At 44.3% G+C, this 18,882-nt stretch overlaps 1 protein-coding gene across 1 annotated transcript in view; it reads left to right on the plus strand.

Annotated features, from left to right (window-relative positions):
- LOC104494883 (focal adhesion kinase 1-like) overlaps positions 1–18,882 on the plus strand; it is a gene marked incomplete at both ends in the record, with an annotated part of 30,035 nt that overhangs the window by 7,666 nt on the left and 3,487 nt on the right. The window contains 4 exons of the mRNA XM_010137778.1: positions 4,586–4,697; positions 7,475–7,561; positions 8,787–8,924; positions 10,402–10,533. Of these exons, the coding sequence (XP_010136080.1) occupies positions 4,586–4,697; positions 7,475–7,561; positions 8,787–8,924; positions 10,402–10,533 (469 nt within the window). The remainder of the gene's footprint in view (positions 1–4,585; positions 4,698–7,474; positions 7,562–8,786; positions 8,925–10,401; positions 10,534–18,882) is intronic.

Genomic DNA, 18,882 nt, shown 5'->3' on the forward strand with positions numbered 1-18,882 from the left:
AGCAAAAGTAATTGTGTTGTGGGAAAACCAGCATCCCTAAAACACAGCTTTTACTCTCTTCCCACCGAAGCAGAGTTTTCTGCCACTCCAAACTGATGAGCTTTATCTTCTGGAAGATAGACAGCACAGTTGTCCTTAGGGCTTCTTTGCACTGCTCGCAGTCAGCCTCTCGCTGGAAAGGTTCCCGATTCCCTTATGATGAGGCAATCCCAGGCAGCCAGGAAAGATTGTGTTTCAAAACTCAAATTCCCATGAACTTGCAAAAACAAGCCATTTCCCTGGTGGCCTTTTCTGTGTGATGTTGCTGCTGCTCGTTCTGGATCCTGGCCAGGGTAGTCTTTTCAAGCTCAGAGCAGACTAGTTGTTTGCTTAAGTCGATGGTACAGCTCCGCCACATTCCTCTCTCTGTCAATGAGAAAGAGTCCGTGGCTTTGGGAAGAAACTTCTTTTCTGCATCTGAAATAGCCCTGATGGGAGAATGAGAATTTCTTGTGTTCTGTTACGTGGCACCTTTCCCATTTCAGAGTCACATCTGCTTTGCACAGACTTTTATTTGCAGCTGCTCGTGCAGTGCAAAGATGGTGATTTCTGTAGAATTTACACCGTGGTGGTAGGGTGGTAGTAAGCCCTGCTATTCTGTAGCATTTGATCAGCCCGGATTGGATAGAGGTGAGTTAGTCTTCACAGCAAACACAGAAACAAATGGGTGGATTGTGGATTTCCAGATTTAATTCCTTCTCACATGCTGGGTCCCTTTTTCAGTTTTGGGGGGTGGTAAAGGTGAGGTGGTGCCCTGCTTCTCCTGCAGTTCTGTCACTGACTGGGCCCTATTTAGAACTGGGCTGTTCCCATCAGGAAGCGCCTTACTGATTTTGTGTGGAAGAGATTTTTAGTCTTACGTGACATGGTAAATAATACAAGAGGCCCTTTGCAAAGTGTTTACTGTACCCACATCATGCCATGTCACTTCTACTGCATTTCTCCCGAGAATGACTCCTAGCCACGTACTAGAACCATACACTTTCTGTACGGTATTTTTACACTTGCTATAACCATAGACTCTCTCAAACATACGTGTATTATTAAATTTCATATTTTCATTGCTGTGTTCACTGTGTTGCAGTTCTGTATTGCCAAGATAGAACCATTACTCTCATGGGCTGTCTTATAAGTCAGCTCCCAGGCTCGTGCTTGCGAGTCGTGGTGCCCTGAACGTTCCTTTGGTTGGTAATTTGTTGAAATCGGGGGTTTTTTTGCACTGGAGGTTAAGTTGGATATTAAGCTTTCAAATTAAGGTAATTGCTTGATATCTGCACTGTGTCACTGAATGTTGTTTAAAGCACCTGTCACTAACCTGTTCTCCTAAAACCAGCAAAATAAGCAGCAGTTGCATCATTGCAGTGTAAGAGGGTCGCTCTGGACCTCTCTGGGTCACTGGTGAAGCAGCACAGGTTTTAACAGAGGAGGTGACCCCACTGGCATCCCAGCGCTGCAGGTCTCGTGAAATACAGCTCTATAAAGAATGAAGAAAAGGAAAAAAACAGAAAGACTGGTTTATGCTTTTAAAGTCTGCTTTTATGACAACAGTGAGATAATTAACTGATGGGAACTGGACTTGAGCCTTTCTGTGACTGCGTTTGATGTAGGTCCTGAAATGTTGCTTACAAATAAAAACCCAAAACCACTAAGAGGGAGGGGATTTCGAGTCCTCTCATGGCACCCTGCCAAAAAACCATCTTAACACCTACTTGAAATACGTGAGGAAGGCTGCACAATGCTTCATTAGCTTTTTGCTCTATGAGACTGACCATTAGGACTAATTTATAATCCATGTGAAAGTGCTTTTAAATCAGGGCAGTACACGAAAATACATTCATCTGCACCCAGCTTTGCATTTCTGACAGCCAGGTCCATGGCGAGAAGAAAAGCTGCTTGTTTAAGGTCAGCACTTACTGTAGGTTCCCGCCACACCACAGCAGCAAACGCTGGTGTTTCTGTGCCTTTCGACATGTACGGATAAATTTTTTAGTATTTCAGAGATTCCTACGCTGAAGCTCCCGCTAAGCGTTTCCTTTTCAGTGTCACAGGGCAATTTCAGTAAAAAGATGGTTTGTAAATGAAATAAGTTCATCAATTTTGCAAACGTTTAATAGTTGAGATTTTTCATCAGACTTAACCCCGCCAAGAAGATGAGTTCAGTTTGTCTGTATTACCTCGAGATTTGCTGGAGAAATATTTGAATAGAAATACGTCTCTGCTTGCTCCTCTTTGCTGCTAAAAATATGTGCAGTTTGGGAAAATATGCCTGGATCTGACTTTCCTGACCTTCTGCAAGTTGTAATAAACTGTTCAGAGTACTCGAGCAGCTGCACTGAGAAAAGGTCAAAAATATCTCTTGGCACGCTTTCATTCCGTCTATGGATTGGCCTCCCCTTTGTGAAAACAAAGACGTTTCTGTGAGTCATTTATATTCTGTGAGTTTTTTCGAGTAATGCTGCTCTGAGGCAGTTCCCTTCCATATTGTCAGCAGCACTGCAGGGCACCCAAGCGCGGGTCCTGCTGCAGCCGATCAGCCTTTGACCACGCTACTGAGGGGGTTGCTGGGGAAAGGACCTCCTGATGACACAGTCACCCCAGAGCAGGGAGGGATGAATTACAGTCGAACGGCAAAAAGCTGAGCCTGTGTTGTGAAAAACAAGTCCTTGCAGTAGAAATTTGTCATTTCCAGGGATGTGATTGGAGTTGATGGTGTTGGATGGAACACTGTGACAGCACAGCTGAAATGGCTTTGATAACCGGGCAGATAGGTGTTGGCGTTCCTCTCCTTTTCTTGGGAGGACTGTGCTGTGACAAATGACACTCATGGCCCCAGGTTGTCAATAAGCCATCGCTAAATTTGGCCAGCTCCTTTTAGCAGACTCCCGCCACGTTCTTTTGCTCACGTTACAGCAACTGCTGGTTCAACAGCTTTGTTTAAAAATCTGTATTTTATCCATGAAGGGTCTGTCTGGGTGGAGGTTTTGGTGGTGTTCTGCTGTGTTGGTTTAAAATCTTGAGGTGTTTCTTGACCATAGTCGTGGTGTGTGACTGTGGATGCAGGTTAGCTGATTTCTCATGCTACATGGAAATGCACGCTGGGTCTCTGAAGTGTGACCTAGCTTTAAAGCAGAGGTTTTGTGCGAGTTCCTCATGGGTTAAATAGGAAATAGAGCATTTTCCTTCTTCTGAAGGAAGAGAGAGGTAGAATAAAAAGATTTGCTCTCCTTAGTTCCCTCCGTTGGGCTGTAGCTGTGTTGCTGTGGTAGTTTTATCAGGATGACTTTTGCAAATAACTTGGCTGATAGTGTTTTTGTTCCACATTCTTGTGTTACTTCAGCAGTGATGGATGGAAATTGCAGCAATACTTATAAACTTGCTTTAGCTGCAGCGAGACAAGTTGACTTCTCTGCTTCTTAGAAGTGGCATAGATTATTTTTGTTTTTTGGCTGAGTAAGGAAAAGCAATATTCTTGTCTCCAACCAAGCAGGAATTTATTCTTGAAATAAGCAGAAACGTTCCAAGATTAGAATCGTTGCTGTAGTTGATCTCATCCCTGCATGAGTAATTCTGGGTGGTTATTTAGCAGACTGAGCAGGAGATGATAAACTCAGAACCTAGCTTTGTTTCTGGAAACTCTTGAGTGATAAAGAAGCTGGAAGAGCTCCTGCACAGGACTGTCTTTACACTGGGGACAGCGATACGTGAATAATGTGCCCTGCTCACGTCTCCAGACTGTCCACGTAGCACGCAGCTCCAGCGGATTTGCAGCTCCCTATTTCAAAGCCTCATTCTGAGTGTTTTTCAAATGGCAAATATCCAACATTAATAATCCACATAGCAGAACTGGGAGGAGGCTGCTGTGGGGGCAGCAGTATCACGTTGAACTTCAAACAGTCTTTTTAATAGTCAGAACAGTGGTAAGTAGAGAACGAGTTTTACTGCTGTCTTGTACTTGGTGGGAAATGTAGCCTTGTGACCTGAATGTTTAGAGCTGAGTGAATACTGTCAGATACTTGTTTTGCTAAATTAGTTTGTTGAATGGAAGAGCTGAAGACGTAGTATTTTAAATGGTTTTGACTGCTTTGTATAAAAATGAAAAGAATCCCTGTGATCCGAAGCTCTGAGTTTCAGTAAAAAGAATGTTTTCAGTTTGTTTTGAACCTTTGCAGCAGTTCAGTAGAATATTTTCCTGTGGAAAAATGAGATTCATGCAAGTAAGTGCTCGGTTTATTGTCTTTGAGGATTTCTCTGTGAAATTACGCATCAAAAGAACTGTTAATATGAAAAAAAATTGTGCAAGGTCAACCACAGCTTTTGAAAGCTCGGTGCTGCTTCTGTTGTTCAAAGCGTGCTGGTAATCCTGCGGAAGCATTTCTTCCTGATACTGGTTTTCAGACATGTACCCAGTATAAGTAAAAGAAGTTTGTGTTTCACTGCTTGAGCACTTTGCGAATATTGTTCATTAGTCTGAAAACTGTGAGAGCTCTGGGGAGAGGTCTGTTAGGCTTTCAACTGGAGTTTTACTTAAATACACTGTTTTTCTTAGTACAATACTGGAGGAAGAGAAGCTGCAGCAAGAGGAACGAATGAGAATGGAATCCAGGCGACAAGTCACAGTATCCTGGGACTCAGGAGGATCAGATGAAGCTCCTCCCAAGGTAGCTAGACTGCGAATTACGTGTGTTTAAAAAACAAACCAAAAAACCCCCCTTTTTATTACATTTATTTCTTCGAATCCTCCTTTGATGGGTTTGTTCAAAGAACGGCGTTCTGGCCGGTGTTACCATCATCTGCTAACACTTGCCTGAAATGACCTGGCTGTACTTGAACTGTTGGTAGAACTGATCCGTGCTGTAACGGTGCACTAATGATCCTGCGCCTCTTGTTGTTGAACGTGTAGAAGGCTGTGATAGCTGCCACCAAATTGTTCCCTGGCCTTTTCTTTTATCTTCTTTTAGCTGCTTCTTTCCGATGAAGCGGTAGGTAGGGTGTTCTCAGACCAGCCTGTAGGTTATTTACAACACATCAGTGAGAGGATAGAAATCAACTAACTGCGTTTTCCGTGTTCTGGACAGAAGATTAGGGGTTTGCTTCCAAGGATCTTATATGTTTTAGTTTACATTTAGTTTTGTTTCATTACGTGTCTGTCCTGTTTGGATGTGGCTGCTGTGCAGGACAACCAACCTCACCAGCTGCCGAGCACTCTCTTCTCTCAGTAACTTGTCTGCTTCGCGCTGGAGTTGGTCTGCACTGGGAAGGATGGAGCCTGTATTTTGAAGAAATTAATTTTGCCCAGTCCCTGCTGTAATGAGGAATATTACCTGCGTCCTGATGAGCGTGGTGGATTCCTGTAGCTGCATACACAAGCTCTGGTGCTGACAGTCATTTCAGTAGTACTTGCGTGGCACCTTCTGCTGCGCACATCACCCAACAGTCATAGGAAAGGCAACTTTATTTTGTTTTCTTTCCTTGTACCCAGGTTGTTGCCCGATAGATTTCCAAGCTTGATTCTGCATTTTGGCAGCTTTATGGCAACCAAGAAATAGGGGTGTTGGAATTGTTATTTTCATTTCAGAGTTAAGAGAACAAGCAGTCCATCAGCCGGTTAGTCACCTGAGGTTCACTAGCAGGGTGTGGTGTGGATGAGCAGGCAGTATTCCCAGTTACAGAAGCGGATACACTGCATAAATTGGGACAATATGCTACTTAATTATTGCAGCCTCGCTTGGTGACTTCATTTAGTCCCGAACGAAGCTTTGGGGCCAATCCAAATAGCATAAATACCTTTTAGTGATGTCACGTATGAGCTACACCGTGTTAGCAGTGATCACCGTTAGAGCTTCGGGTGTGATGGATGAACTGAAACACGTGGCAAAAGACGTGCCGAGATTGAAATTAGTTCTACCACTGCCCATCTTCTCCCGGGGGTCAGTATGTCCTCCCTGTACATGTGATGCCATTGGTGGTTAGCTGTATTTATACAGGTTTTTTGTGTAAAATACAGATGTGCACACTAACGACACTTGAACAAGTTGGATTTGGTAGATTTTAAGGATCTCTAATTTTCTGATGGTGTCAACTGATTTATTTCTTCCAGCAATTCATTATAGAGGTTTCCAGTCTTTATCGGTCTTAAACTCCATTTTATTTATTGCCTTATTCATACACATTCTCAAATAATTCATGGATATAACAATTGGTACTACAGAATTGTATCTTGCAGTGATTTCTGTTAGCAACCTAAGACAGAAAATATCCTAGTATGGCATGAGAATGACATTTTTCATAAAATGGTGATAAGATTCTGCAATCTCAACATACTGTGAGGGTCGCCTTTAGCTGCCTGAAGGACTGAAGGAGCCCCTTTGCGGTATGATGAGGTTTGGGGTTTTTTCCCCTCTTTGGTTGATTTTTCTCTCCCTGAAACACCCAGCAGCACTGTTCCTCATCAGAAGAACCCAAATAGATCTCTGGAGGTTAATACCTAACAAAATCACAGAACTCTTCTGCTTTGAAGATGAAAGTTTGTTGTTCTGAGCAACATTTTCCGACAATACTTCTTTCAGTGGTGTGAAATTTCTACACCTGTTCTGGGAAAAGGGTGGTCATTTAATGTGGGCAGAAATCAGGCTCCTTTTCGTGCCGTCGTTTGTAATAGCACTGTCTGAATTTCTTACATATTGCTGTGATTGGACATCGAGTTTGTTGGTGTGTCAAGAATTGTCCTGCTGCTGCAGGGGTGAAGTGTGATAGTCACAAGAGACTCCTCAGCTAACAGGAGCTGCTTCTGCCATTTCTCTTGGCTGGGAATGGGTTGCAGATCCAACTGTGGCTAATGAAGCGACCATGGAGTTCAGAGGATGATCAAAAGCACCTTCCATGTTGAGGCAATTAGTTACACAGAAGTTCATCATCAGAACTAACTTTAGTCCTCAGAATAACACATGGAAATATTCATGCTAAACAAAGAGTTTGATTTATGTTCTGACTGAAGCAAAAGAATTTGCTTTTGGGAACAGTCGCAAAAGCAAGGAATTAATAGCAAAACTTCATGTGCTGCAGACTGTGAACGTCGGAAATGCTGTGCGTGCACCCGGAAACTTGGTTCAGGAATCGTGTGGTGAGCTGATGGCCCCTCTAGAGCCAGACAGCACAGAGCGGGTCGTTTAGTGCAAGCGATTAAATATGCACAGAGAATTCACAGAGCAAGCGTTATTTATTGACACACCTAGCAACCAATTCAGCTGCTTCTGTTTCCAAGCAAAAATGGAGAACTTACAAAAAATGTTAGTCATTTTGGAGTATTTATTTCAAGGGGGGGGGTTGAGCTTGCTTTTGCCATGCACCACCTGTAAACATTCGTCTCACTGAAGAGTAACGTTCTGGTTTTAATATTCTGTTTCTAAAGAGTCTAAAAATTCCTTCACGTTTGCAGCCCAGCAGGCCTGGTTACCCTAGTCCGAGATCCAGTGAGGGGTTTTATCCAAGTCCACAGCACATGGTACAGCCGAACCACTACCAGGTATTACACTGAATGCTCGACACGCGGTTTTTTCCAGTGAGGTTTTTATAACCCAGTTGCAGCTGTGGGATTAATTCACTTCTTAGGGGGTTTAGTTTCATTGAGTTCTGTTAAGCGGGTTTTGTTTTACATCGGAACAAACCCCAGACTGAACCTGGTGGGCTTACTCCAGATGGCAGAGATTTCCATCTCTGATACGGTGCTCAGATTCCTGAAAGTACAGTGAAACACCTCAGACGTTTTTGTACTTACTGAAGGAATGTGGTGCTCGTGCTAACGTTTGTGCTGAGCTATGAAATGACTTGCCTTAGGAACTGGTCCCAACTGGTGGGCTTTCCCTGGGCTCCTCAGTACGCGCTCGCTGGTGTGTCTCTGACCGTTTTGGTTTCCTCTTGGCTGACAGCCACCTTTAGCTCTACCACACTGTATATCCACAGGTTTCGCTTTTCTTCCTGATGCTGCTGAAGAAATTTAAAGCCAAAGTTTGTCATGAAAGTGCTTTGAGCTTTCTTGGCTTTGTTCAAAGCTGCAGCCACACACAGCAAGCTCGCTCAAGAGGTTTTTTTCCATGGAGAGGGGGACGTTTTCATTGTTTTAATGAGTATTTCAGGCTTATTAAAACTACTTTGATTTTCCTGTGGAGAAGTTCTCAGGCCGTGCAGCTAAGCACACTAATGACATGCTGTCAGTCAAGACTTAAGCTTGTAATGTACTCTAGGGGGTCCATTTTTCTGTGGCTCTGTGGGGTGGTGTTCTCAGGCTCCTATTAACTTGCACATGAGCTCTGCGTCTGTAGCTCTTAGTAGAGTATCAATAGGTTTATTTTTGTTCATCAGAGGACTTTGATCTTCTCGGCTGGAGAGATTAAAACTTTCTACTGCTGCTGTTTTGATAAGCATCCTCAAATAGTTACAGTTATCCTCAAAAGTTACATTTTTCTGTATTTTTGTATAGTTATCCCCAAGCAATTATTGCAACATTATGATAGGCGTCCTCAAAGACTTAAGAAAGAGGTTTTGAGTCATATTTTGGCTTGGGTTCCTTCTGGTGTTGCTTCCTCTCCTGCCTCTCATTAAGTCATTTCTGCACTGTCATATTTGCTCCCTTGGGGAGGGGGAGCTGTTAATTATGGGGAAGCACAGCTCTTATTAGTAAAACTCTGGATTTGGGCTTGGGGTTTTCTTCCCCTTTTTCATTATATTTCTTTTCTCTTTAAACCCTGAAGGTGTCTGGCTACCCTGGTTCTCATGGGATACCAGCCATGGCAGGCAGCATTTATCCTGGGCAGGCTTCTCTCTTGGATCAAGCAGATTCCTGGAACCATCGGCCTCAGGAAATATCAGTGTGGCAACCAAACCTGGAGGTACCGTGCACTGACCCATCTGTTGTCGCACTCTGTACAGTGAATACACTTGTTTATTATTTAGGTCCATCTGGAGATTATTGTAGGAAAGTTCAGTATTTCTCTGGTATTTTTTACATGGCCTTACTGCAGTGGGATGGGAGTCATGGCTGAATTCTGTTCCTTTTGAAACAAGTCCTCCTGTGGAAGGTTCAGCATGAAGTGTACACTACACAAGTTCTTGGTGAAGTTATTAGTGGTTATTGTCGTAACTGAGTGAGTGGCAGCACATATTTTGTGTTTGTTAAGAAAGGGCTTTACTGAAGCTTTCTGCTGTTCACAGAGATGGAAACGTTCGTGTAAAAATATGTAATACCATTTCTGTTTAAAAACACTCTCGTGGGAGATGTCCAGCACAGCTAACGTATCTGTAACTTAGCCAGCCAGAAACGGAAACAGGCTGCAGGACTGTTCTTGAGTTGTAGTCCTGCTGGGTGCTTTTTTTTCCCTGTTCCTTCTTCCTTGATACTGTTCTCATTCCATTTTATCCTCCCACAAAGATTCACTTTGTGCAGCTTCTGTCTCAGATCCGTTTCCTCTCTAACCAGTGTTCTATCTCCCAATCTCCAGTTGGCCTCTGCTTACTCCCGGTGGGTTTGGCCATGTTCTGCTGTTGCGCCTGGCTGCCGTGCTGTTGTTGGTCACGCTGTACCGCTGCATGTAGCTGAGGGTTCTAGTCCCAAGTAGTTCAACATCCCTGTGGATTATTGACTCAAGAAACAACTTAGTCTAACCACCTTGTGCTTGACTAAAGTGTTGGTGGAAGCATATGAATGCTTTGCACGTGTTCATAGTAAGATACAGCCAGTTTTCACAAAGGCTTGGCAGGCTGGTTGCCTAAAAACAATCTCAGTGAAATTTGTTACCACACTCCCCTGGGGTTTTTTAGGAATCCTGGTTTATACACTGCTTGCTAATCATTTCCACTGGGGCATGGAGTACTGAGTGTGGTAAGCTTAAGACATGCATAGAAACTTGTTAAAAATGCCATTAAAACTGTTTTTGTGACATGCTTTGCAAGTGTCAGTTAAGACTGAAAAGCAAATTTGTTTGGGGTAAAAATGTATCATGCAGCTTTTAACAACAGGCTGGTTACAGTATTGCTCAAGACCAAGACAACGAAATTGATAAATCTGGTTTTGTTGTCCAAGTTAAATGAAGTGAGATGTATGAAGTTGCGCTGTGGCTGAAAAACAAACCAGAATTTTTCAAATCCTTTTGGTTCCAGTGATTAGGAGCAAGGCAGATAAAATGTTTGTGGCTGGAAAGACTTTCTTCCGATGGTCTGCTTCACTTTATAAGGAGTTGAAGGAACTCTGCTTGATTGCTGTTACACATATAGGCTTTTAAAAATCCTTTTAAAATCTGTAAGCTCTTGCAGCTGTTTATGCACGTTTTAAATTGCTGCGAGACCAAATAAACTCACTCTGTTTTGTAGGATTCAGGCACTTTGGACATAAGAGGAATGGGGCAGGTTCTACCCACACATCTCATGGAGGAGAGATTGATACGACAACAACAAGAGATGGAAGAAGATCAGCGCTGGCTTGAAAAAGAGGAGCGATTCCTGGTAATACTTTGTTTCATAGCGTTTCTTAATGCGTTCTGATTCTTCATCTTTCATTGCAGCTTGCTCAAACAGGTCACTGCTGTGAAATGAGGCTGTTTACTGAGCACAGCAGTGGCTACCAAAGTTTAAGTTCAGTGTTCAGCTAGTGAGTCCTGTATTTCACATACCTCGAACAGCTGTGGGTTTGAGTGAACCTCATTTTATCCAGTGGAGTTTTCATGTTTGGGAAGTTGTGCGGATAATCCTGTGCCAGTCTGGAGAGCGCCTGTTCTTAAGGAGATCGATGTGGGCATACTCTATCCCTACGAAAGGATAACCATCTAAGAACCCTGTCCGTGGGAAGAGTTGTAAGCAGTCGTGCACTGGAGGAGTAGGAAGCCTCGTTAGCGGGAAAAAATAATTTGAGAGCTCTGTGAGGTGGGGAAAAAGCTCTGAACATCCCCGTGAGGAGGAAGCAGAAATGCGCTGGCACTGGGGTCTTCTGTTGCTGTTCCTCTGCAGTTCCGTGTTTTCTTGTTGTCAGTGCCCCACTCTTGTATGGTTTTTAGTTCAACTCTGGCTTCCCTGGTGTCAGAACTCAAGTTCTGTGTTAAAATTCTCCTACTTGAGACTGATGGCTACAGGTGCAGCAGAAGGTGGTAGTTGCATGTTACTCTGTGTAGACTCCTGCTGGGGAGCCTCGCTGGACAGGTGGATGGTTTACAGTGGTGCGGCGTGGGGCAGTGACGAACATCAGTAGCGTGCTTGGGGTTAAGAAGTGTGCTTCAAGGAACGTTCTCATTTGTTCCTAGTTACAAAACATGCTAAGAGTTCTCTGCACTGTCTAGAGCTGGTCTCCAAGAAAATCTTAGTTGCACAAATGAATTATTTTTCTTTCAGACAGCAAAGCAGCTGGTCGTGGTTGTCTCACAGAACTTGAAACAGTCTTTTAGGGATCTTGAAGCTGGGACTTGGAGTTCCTTGAAAATCAGAACTTTTGCTTTATTCTACAGGATGCCAGCGGGTGGGACTGAGAGCAGATCTTGTACATAGACAGTGTTTCCAAGAGCTTTCTCCTTGCCTGTTGAATTGTCTTAGTCTCTCAGGGATTTAGTTATGTGTGGTATTAAGGACTGCTCAGAACAGCTGATGGCTGTGAAGGCAACCAAGGTAGAATAAATCTCTACTGGTAAATGCCCCCATGTCCAGTACAAGTTGTAGCCAAGACGCGGATTGTGCCAGAGTTAAGATGTCACTTGTGATTAAAGGATGTTGGAGCTTACTTTTGGCTGGTTTCCTTCTAAGTGCACTTGGGAATTTGTGGTTTGCCATTGGATGACCGTAGAGAAACGACTGTACCCAGATTGCTTTGTCCAATCTATTACAAGCTGAAGAGAGGGAGGGGAAAGGAAAAAACCTTCCCTAATTTAGGCATCAGCTTTTCCAGTCTGGAATGATACCAGCGACTTTCACAAGCCCAGGAGGTCAAATTGATCCCATTGTCAGTAAAAACTTTCAAGACAGCAAGAACTTTCTGAGGAGTTAATATACCTACCAAGAATGAGGTGTTGTGATTTCAGGTGGTGGCAGTAGATTGTGTGGGAACGTCCTGCAGGAAGCTTCCTGAACTTGCTGACACTTCCTGCAGAATAGATGATAATGTATTTGTGGTGTTTGTTATTCTGTTTTGATCAGCCTCTGGACCGTTAGGATGTTTACCCTTCCCAGACTGCTGCTTGAGGAGAGACTTGCTGATTTTTCTTGTGATCTGTCATACGGGCTGAGCATGTGCTTGGAAAAGAATTCCTGTGTTTTCCTTACATGTTAGTTTTTATTCCAAGGAGACGGTGTCTCTCTTGCCGCCCCCTGCTCAAATGAGAACTAGCACCGATGAACTTGGGAGCAGCTGTACAGCTCTGCAGCTTTGCCAGAGCCGGATTTGGCTGGTGTGAACTCTTAGAGGGTTAAAGGAAGTAAGGAAAGCAAGCATGAACTTAAATGGCCAAAAGGGGGAATTGGAATCCGTAAGAGACCTCAGTTCTTTCTCTTTCCGCACTAACACTTTGACTCTACAGACTTTGGGGATTCTGTTAAGAGAAGGTTTGAGTGGAAGTAAGCAAAGCAAGCATGAACTTAAATGGCCAAAAGGGGGAATTGGAATCCGTAAGAGACCTCAGTTCTTTCTCTTTCCGCACTAACACTTTGACTCTACAGACTTTGGGGATTCTGTTTGAATGCCTGTTACAGACCTGTGGACTGTCTGTCAACCAACCATCGATAGCTACGGGGTTATCTGAACCCATGGCAGGACGTTTGTCAGAGGAATCTGCACTTTACGGGTGGTGTTTCTGGGAAAAGGAACGTGGGTTTCTAGGTTTAGCCCTGAAGAATCAAGATGGTAGAATAGTCATTGTGGAGGCTTTGCAGGTCTCCTGAAGGATATCCACAATGTATACACGAGAGTTCAAACTCAGACCCGGAGTAGAATCCATACGTTACACGCCCAGCTCCTTGGGCCATGTGCCAAGTGACATTTCGTCCCTTGGCAGAAGGGCCTTCCCTAATTTTGCTCCAGGTGATTCGGGGAGGAGAAGCAACTTACCTTCTCATCAGGCCCGGAGTAGAATCCATACGTTACACGCCCAGCTCCTTGGGCCATGTGCCAAGTGACATTTCGTCCCTTGGCAGAAGGGCCTTCCCTAATTTTGCTCCAGGTGATTCGGGGAGGAGAAGCAACTTACCTTCTCAAAATCGATGTCTTGTCTCTTAACTTGCTTTGAGACACCTTTCTGCCGTTCTGTTTGGATTCCCATAAAGTGGTTTGCTGAAGTCTGGCTCTCCCTGCCTGTTACGGGCAGGTTTCAGAACACTATTCCTTTGGAGCACAGAGAACAATGGAGAGAGCAGAGCCAGATTTTAATTTTTAACTTACGTCACCCTACGGTGTGGTGGTCTCAGATTAACCAGGCTGCTTTCAAAAGCGTCTCTATTTACACAGCCTTCAGACTCGCACAGTCTGTCTCACCTCTGCTGTTGAGGACTGGACTCGCAGGGGAGCAACTGCAGGTCATTTAATGTAAGACACTGCAGCGAGGAGAAAAATCCTCAGTGGGGTTTCTGTTAGTACAATTTTTGTTTCCCCAGAGTAACACCAACTTGCTTGTGACCTGGAATTTATTGCTGCTTCTACAGGGAAAAAATACAACTCAAAGCGTATTAGTACAAGTATAAACAGCTCTGATGCTGTGTGTGCTGGAAGAGACACCCCAGATGAGGAATTAAATCATAGTGGCATTGAAATGGAAATTTTCCGGTCTTTGGAGAGGTTGTTATCTGTGTAAGCAGTTTGCCTGAAACTGGTCCTTTGAGAACATGTGAGTAGTCAATACTTGAAAGGAGAGAGAAATTTTGTTTGCAAGCTGCAGCCTTAACAGAATCCAGAATTCTGAAATCCTGCTGTAAAAAGAGAAAACAAACAGACGTCTCTGCATGGGAAGCTTCTGAGTGAAAACAAATTTGTTGTGTAAAAAACCGAAGAGTAAAGAAGTGTTTCATTTTAAATTGTACTAAATACATCCATTGGGAGGTGAGAGGTGAACCGGTGGGGGTGGATTTGGAGGGACTGTTTTTCCAGGACCGACGCTCCTTGATGGAGAGGGGATGTCGCACGTAGTCCGGGAGCTTTAACAGACACCGATTAAACCTGTTGGCTTTCATCCTCTCTTGATAAAAGTGCTTTGGATATCAGCATCTCCAGGAAGGAGGACAGAAGCCTCTGTGTTATTTCTGAGGAAGCTGAGACCAAGACAAAGCATTGCCGCTCGTTAAGCTTGGTACAGGTAACTGTAGAAGACAGCGTCCAGGGCATGTGCAGGTGGAAGGGTGACGCGGCTGCAGCGCAAACACGTTACGACAAACAGCGGGCGTCTCTTCGGCCTCTGCGTAAGGCATCTTCCTGCTAGGTTTTTTAGGTGCTGTAGTCCTGAGGATGGAGTTTTGCACTCATTGTTTATATCCTGTGATGTTTAGGCTTCAGCAGACAAGCTGAATTCATGAAGTTCTCATTCTGCACTTTCTCCTGAGTTGTTTTTTCATCATATGGGTATTTCCATCCCAAAAATTAAAATAAAAATAAAACCAGCCTCCATTCCCAAACGCAGAGCTCCACAACGGCGAGAGGCCTCTTGCTGCTGGCTCTTGCAGGCTGCTGTAACTGAAGGATTTGACCCATTCCGCTGCGGTCTGGCACATAGGCTGCGGTACCCGCACCGGTGTCCAACGGGCCAGCTTCCCTTTGCAGCATTTGTGCACACAGAGCATCATCCCACAGGGACCGAACGACTCCATCAGGGCCACAGCCACAGATCTTGCAGCCCTGTCTTCTCATGTGTAGGTTTAATTTAAAAGCAAATCAATTAATTCATTGAGTTAAAACCATTTTTAAAGGCCCCCTGAGGATGCTTTTATTTGTGGGTTTGGAACTGCCAAAATCTCTACCAGTAATTATTCTTTCTTAATTGCTTCCAGGAGAGAGTATGCCTTCTGTATTCTAGTACGGAGTTTGACCTGTAGGCACAGACGGGAAACCAGTGGTCGAGATGGTGCCACCAGAGCCCCCTGAACTGGTAGCTAGTTAGTTTGCTCCACAGGAGTTTGTGGGGGAGCCACTCTGTCATTCAGCGTCTTCTCAAAGTGACCTTTTAAGCTCAGCAGTGTATGAAGTTGGTGATTTTCACGCTGTAACTCCTGGCATTGTCGCTGACGTCTCTGAACGTTGTGCAGAAGCTTTTCTTCTTCGGGGCCTGGTTGATTACCTGCTTCCTCCACCATATTTCCTTTCCAGATGGAACCTTTCTTGTGTGGCTGTAGGGATGATACGTGGCGTCGGTTTTAATCGTATAAAATAAAAAGAGAGATGTGCCTGCCTGCTAGTGACTCCTCGGCAGACAGAGCAGCGTTGTGCTAAGAGATTCATAGTCCTTGCCTGCCATAGGTTAAGAAGCAATAACTTGCATAGTTTCCTTATCGTGTTGGCTTGTGTTTTTTTCTGAAATTCCAGCATAGCTGTGGTTTTGTCCTACTTTGACGCTGAGAACTGCTGTTCAAAGATAATTGATGTGAGCTGTTGCTAAAATAAGCTTTTAATTTTTAGCCTGAGAAAATCCCACCAAGATATTACAATTTGGCGTGTCCTGAGAATGCCAAGACTTACATGTTCTTTTATTAGTGAGTGACCAGAAATAACTGGAAATAAAGTATGTTCCAGTATGTCAACATAGGCATCCTGTCTGAAAAGTCCTTGTGATGCTTCCAAAGATTGCAGATAGTGGTCTACTTATTAGGGAAAAAAAAACATTTAATTTTCAAGGGTCTTGATTTTCTACAAGACAAATATTTGACAAAACATAGTTCCTGCCTAAACTAGAGATCTATAATAAATGTAATGGTAGGCAGAAAAGACTTTGCTTAAGCTTGCACTTTAGTTTAGGTCAACTGCTGCTTTCACAAAATGATTCAGATCACTGCGGTCTGCGTGCTTGAGAAGTCCCAGCATACCGTGAGGACAAAACACACTGGAAGATGATTTGTCATCACAGTCAGTCACTCTTTAGCTTCAAGGTTTGAAGAATACACTCACAAGTGACAACTTGTCCAGGTAAAGCTGAAATCCTAAATCCCAGTTTCCCAAAGGCTTCGTTTCCTGAGGCAGTCTTACACAGCACCGGAGCGTCACGCAGGGCCGGTGTACGTACACACTGTTAGTAGCTACGTTCAGCCTGGGGGCTTCACCACCAAGCGGTGTGCTGTGGGTTTTCCCCGTGGTACATACACCCTCAATACAGTCATGCTCCAACAAGTGCCAGAAATGTTCTGCGTAAGCTGAGCCGCTGAGGTTGACCTGAGGTGTCCCCTTTACTGCGAATCAGTTTGTCTTTTGAAAAGACGAGTAAATCGGAATATCACTTACTAAAGTGGGAGCTGTTAGGATTTACTGAGGAACAGGCAGGTCACTAGAAATACAATGGGGCCTCTTAGTCATTGGACCCAGAAGCGTGTTGAATATTTCCCCGTAGTTCCTTCTGTTCCTAAGTACATTTTGAAGGGGCAGAACGAGGAAAGTGTTTGGAGAAGTTGGAGGGGCTTGTGTCTAGGTACCATAAGGATTTTCAGTCCTTGTTTCCAAGATGTAAATAGAGATGGCTGAGGTGCAGGTGGGTTGTGTAGCTCTACCGACTGCTTGTGGACCCTCTGGTTTGCCATTACCCCTTGGCACGTGGTATCTTCATTTTCAGATCAGGTTCCTGGAGGTGCCTGGGCAACACCGCTGCCTTCGCGGCTTCACTCGCATGGGGCGGTCAGTGGGACTTGGTATTTTTTTGGCAATGTGTGAAGCAAGTGTCTGTCAGGTTAATAATGCTCATTTTAGTAATATTTGGTGTGTATTTGCAACCTCTCTGTGAAACAGTTCTGTGACTGTAGCTCGGTGGGTGTGACTGTTCAGGTACGTGATGTCCTGAAGTCCGCTCATTCGCTGGACGTTTGCTGCTGGCTGCGACGTGGGTAGTTGAATTGTTGCTGTGATGTGAGGCGGCAGAATTGGGCCTTTAGAGAGGTCAGCTGCTGAGGAGGATCTTGTTGGTGAGACAAGGAGGGGAGGAGGTGGATGTTACGTCTCTTAATGTAACTTTGTCGTACAATACTAGAAGAAAATCTGTTGTTCATGCTAGAGTGTATTTCTGTGCTTCTGAATCTTCTCAAATGCCAAATATTTCATTATCTTTGGAGTCTGGCTTCAGGTGAATTTCTGGAGTAGTAAATTGTTGAAAGCGCAAACGTCATTTAAGACCCTGTGATAAAATAGTCTTCGACTGTTTCCAAAGACGTTGGGCACTTCCCAGGCTAGAAGTGAACTCAAAGAGAAGGCAAATTGTGAACAGCGGGGGGAGAAACAAGGATAGCTGTTTGCTTTAGCTTAAAAATATGATGAGAATGACACCTTTAGATGCCTCGTGAAGTATCGGACGTACCCATATCAAGTGAGGCTTTAATCAGAACAAATTCCTTCACCATAACACAGGCAGTAAACTGGAGATTGGCCAGTGGTAGGTTTCCTGATCAAATTTGTCTCAAATTCCTGAAGAAACACTGGGAAATTGCTTGCATCTGCTTCAGTTCTTTGTGTTTAAGATGGGGTTAAATATTTCCCTGTCTGGTATGCTCGGTCTATTTTTAATCTTCGAGTTCTTTAAGGCAGCGACTGTCTCTGTGAAAGGCTGAATGAAAATCCAGCGTATAAGCCCTTGGACAGACCACCAGCACTACTGGAGTGTTCTTAGTGATAAAAGCTTGGTATTAGCGTATCTTTGCAAGCTCCGCCTGCCCTCCTGCCTTTTCGGGGTCGTTTAGCAGTATATGAGAGTTGGAATTACTCTTTAGTGCCCCCAGAAAGAAAGAAGGAAAGGGCTCTGGAGTAGCTGCAAACCAGAAACGGGTATATCTGTCCCCCAAACCGACCCCGAAGGAACACGGGGTCATTTGGATACAGTCACTGTTCACATGCCGGCGGTTCTCTAAGTAAAAACCAGTCCTTCTGCTGCCACGTGTGTCCATTTGATGTACCGGTACCTGCAGACCTGTGAAGGAAGGTGTATTCGCACTGATGCAGACATGCATCGTACCCATTTTCATTAACTCCTTCTCCAGTCCCGTAGGAGAGAGGAGTCAGATAAATCCTCTCGGTTTTCCTGTGTCAGAATTAGTGCACTAGAAGAGCACTTTGCTTCTGCTGAACTTGTGTCTTCAGATCAGTGTCAACCTCTGTTTCACATCCACGCCGCCTTTGTCTTACCATGTAATTAATGTTGTCCTCGAAGATCAAAAAGGATCTGCTGGGGAGATGAGTAAAATTACCTGTTCTGTCCGAAAAAAATGAGTGTGATCTTCTTCTGCTTTTTAACACAGCTGAGCCCTGAGTTCCTGTATCTCACTTAAACCACAGAAAATAGGAATTCCGTTGTTTCTTGGATCGGGAGAACAGTGCATCTGGATGTCTTTATTAGCTTTTGGTGTCCAAACGCCGTGTTTAAAGAGCTCCAGTAATTGGCCCCATTTGCAGCCTTGGAGAGGGAGCCAAGGACATATAAGCCGTCCTCGGGCAGGAAGCGGGAATTAACGTGCAGCGTTTCTCATCCCGTGGCTGAAATTCTGCTGTTGGGAAGCGACCTGTTTTTTTTTAAAAACCCCAACCGTTGCTGCCTGTGAGAAGATGTCAATGCAGGTTTTCCAGTGTTGTGTCAGGGAAATGGTACTGGCGATATTTCTTTACACGCGTGCTAAGAACGGGCAGTCGAGGCGCTGCCGGGGGGGGCG

Source organism: Buceros rhinoceros, unplaced genomic scaffold (assembly GCF_000710305.1).
Source record: "Buceros rhinoceros silvestris isolate BGI_N320 unplaced genomic scaffold, ASM71030v1 scaffold32806, whole genome shotgun sequence".
Lineage (NCBI taxonomy): Eukaryota > Metazoa > Chordata > Aves > Bucerotiformes > Bucerotidae > Buceros > Buceros rhinoceros.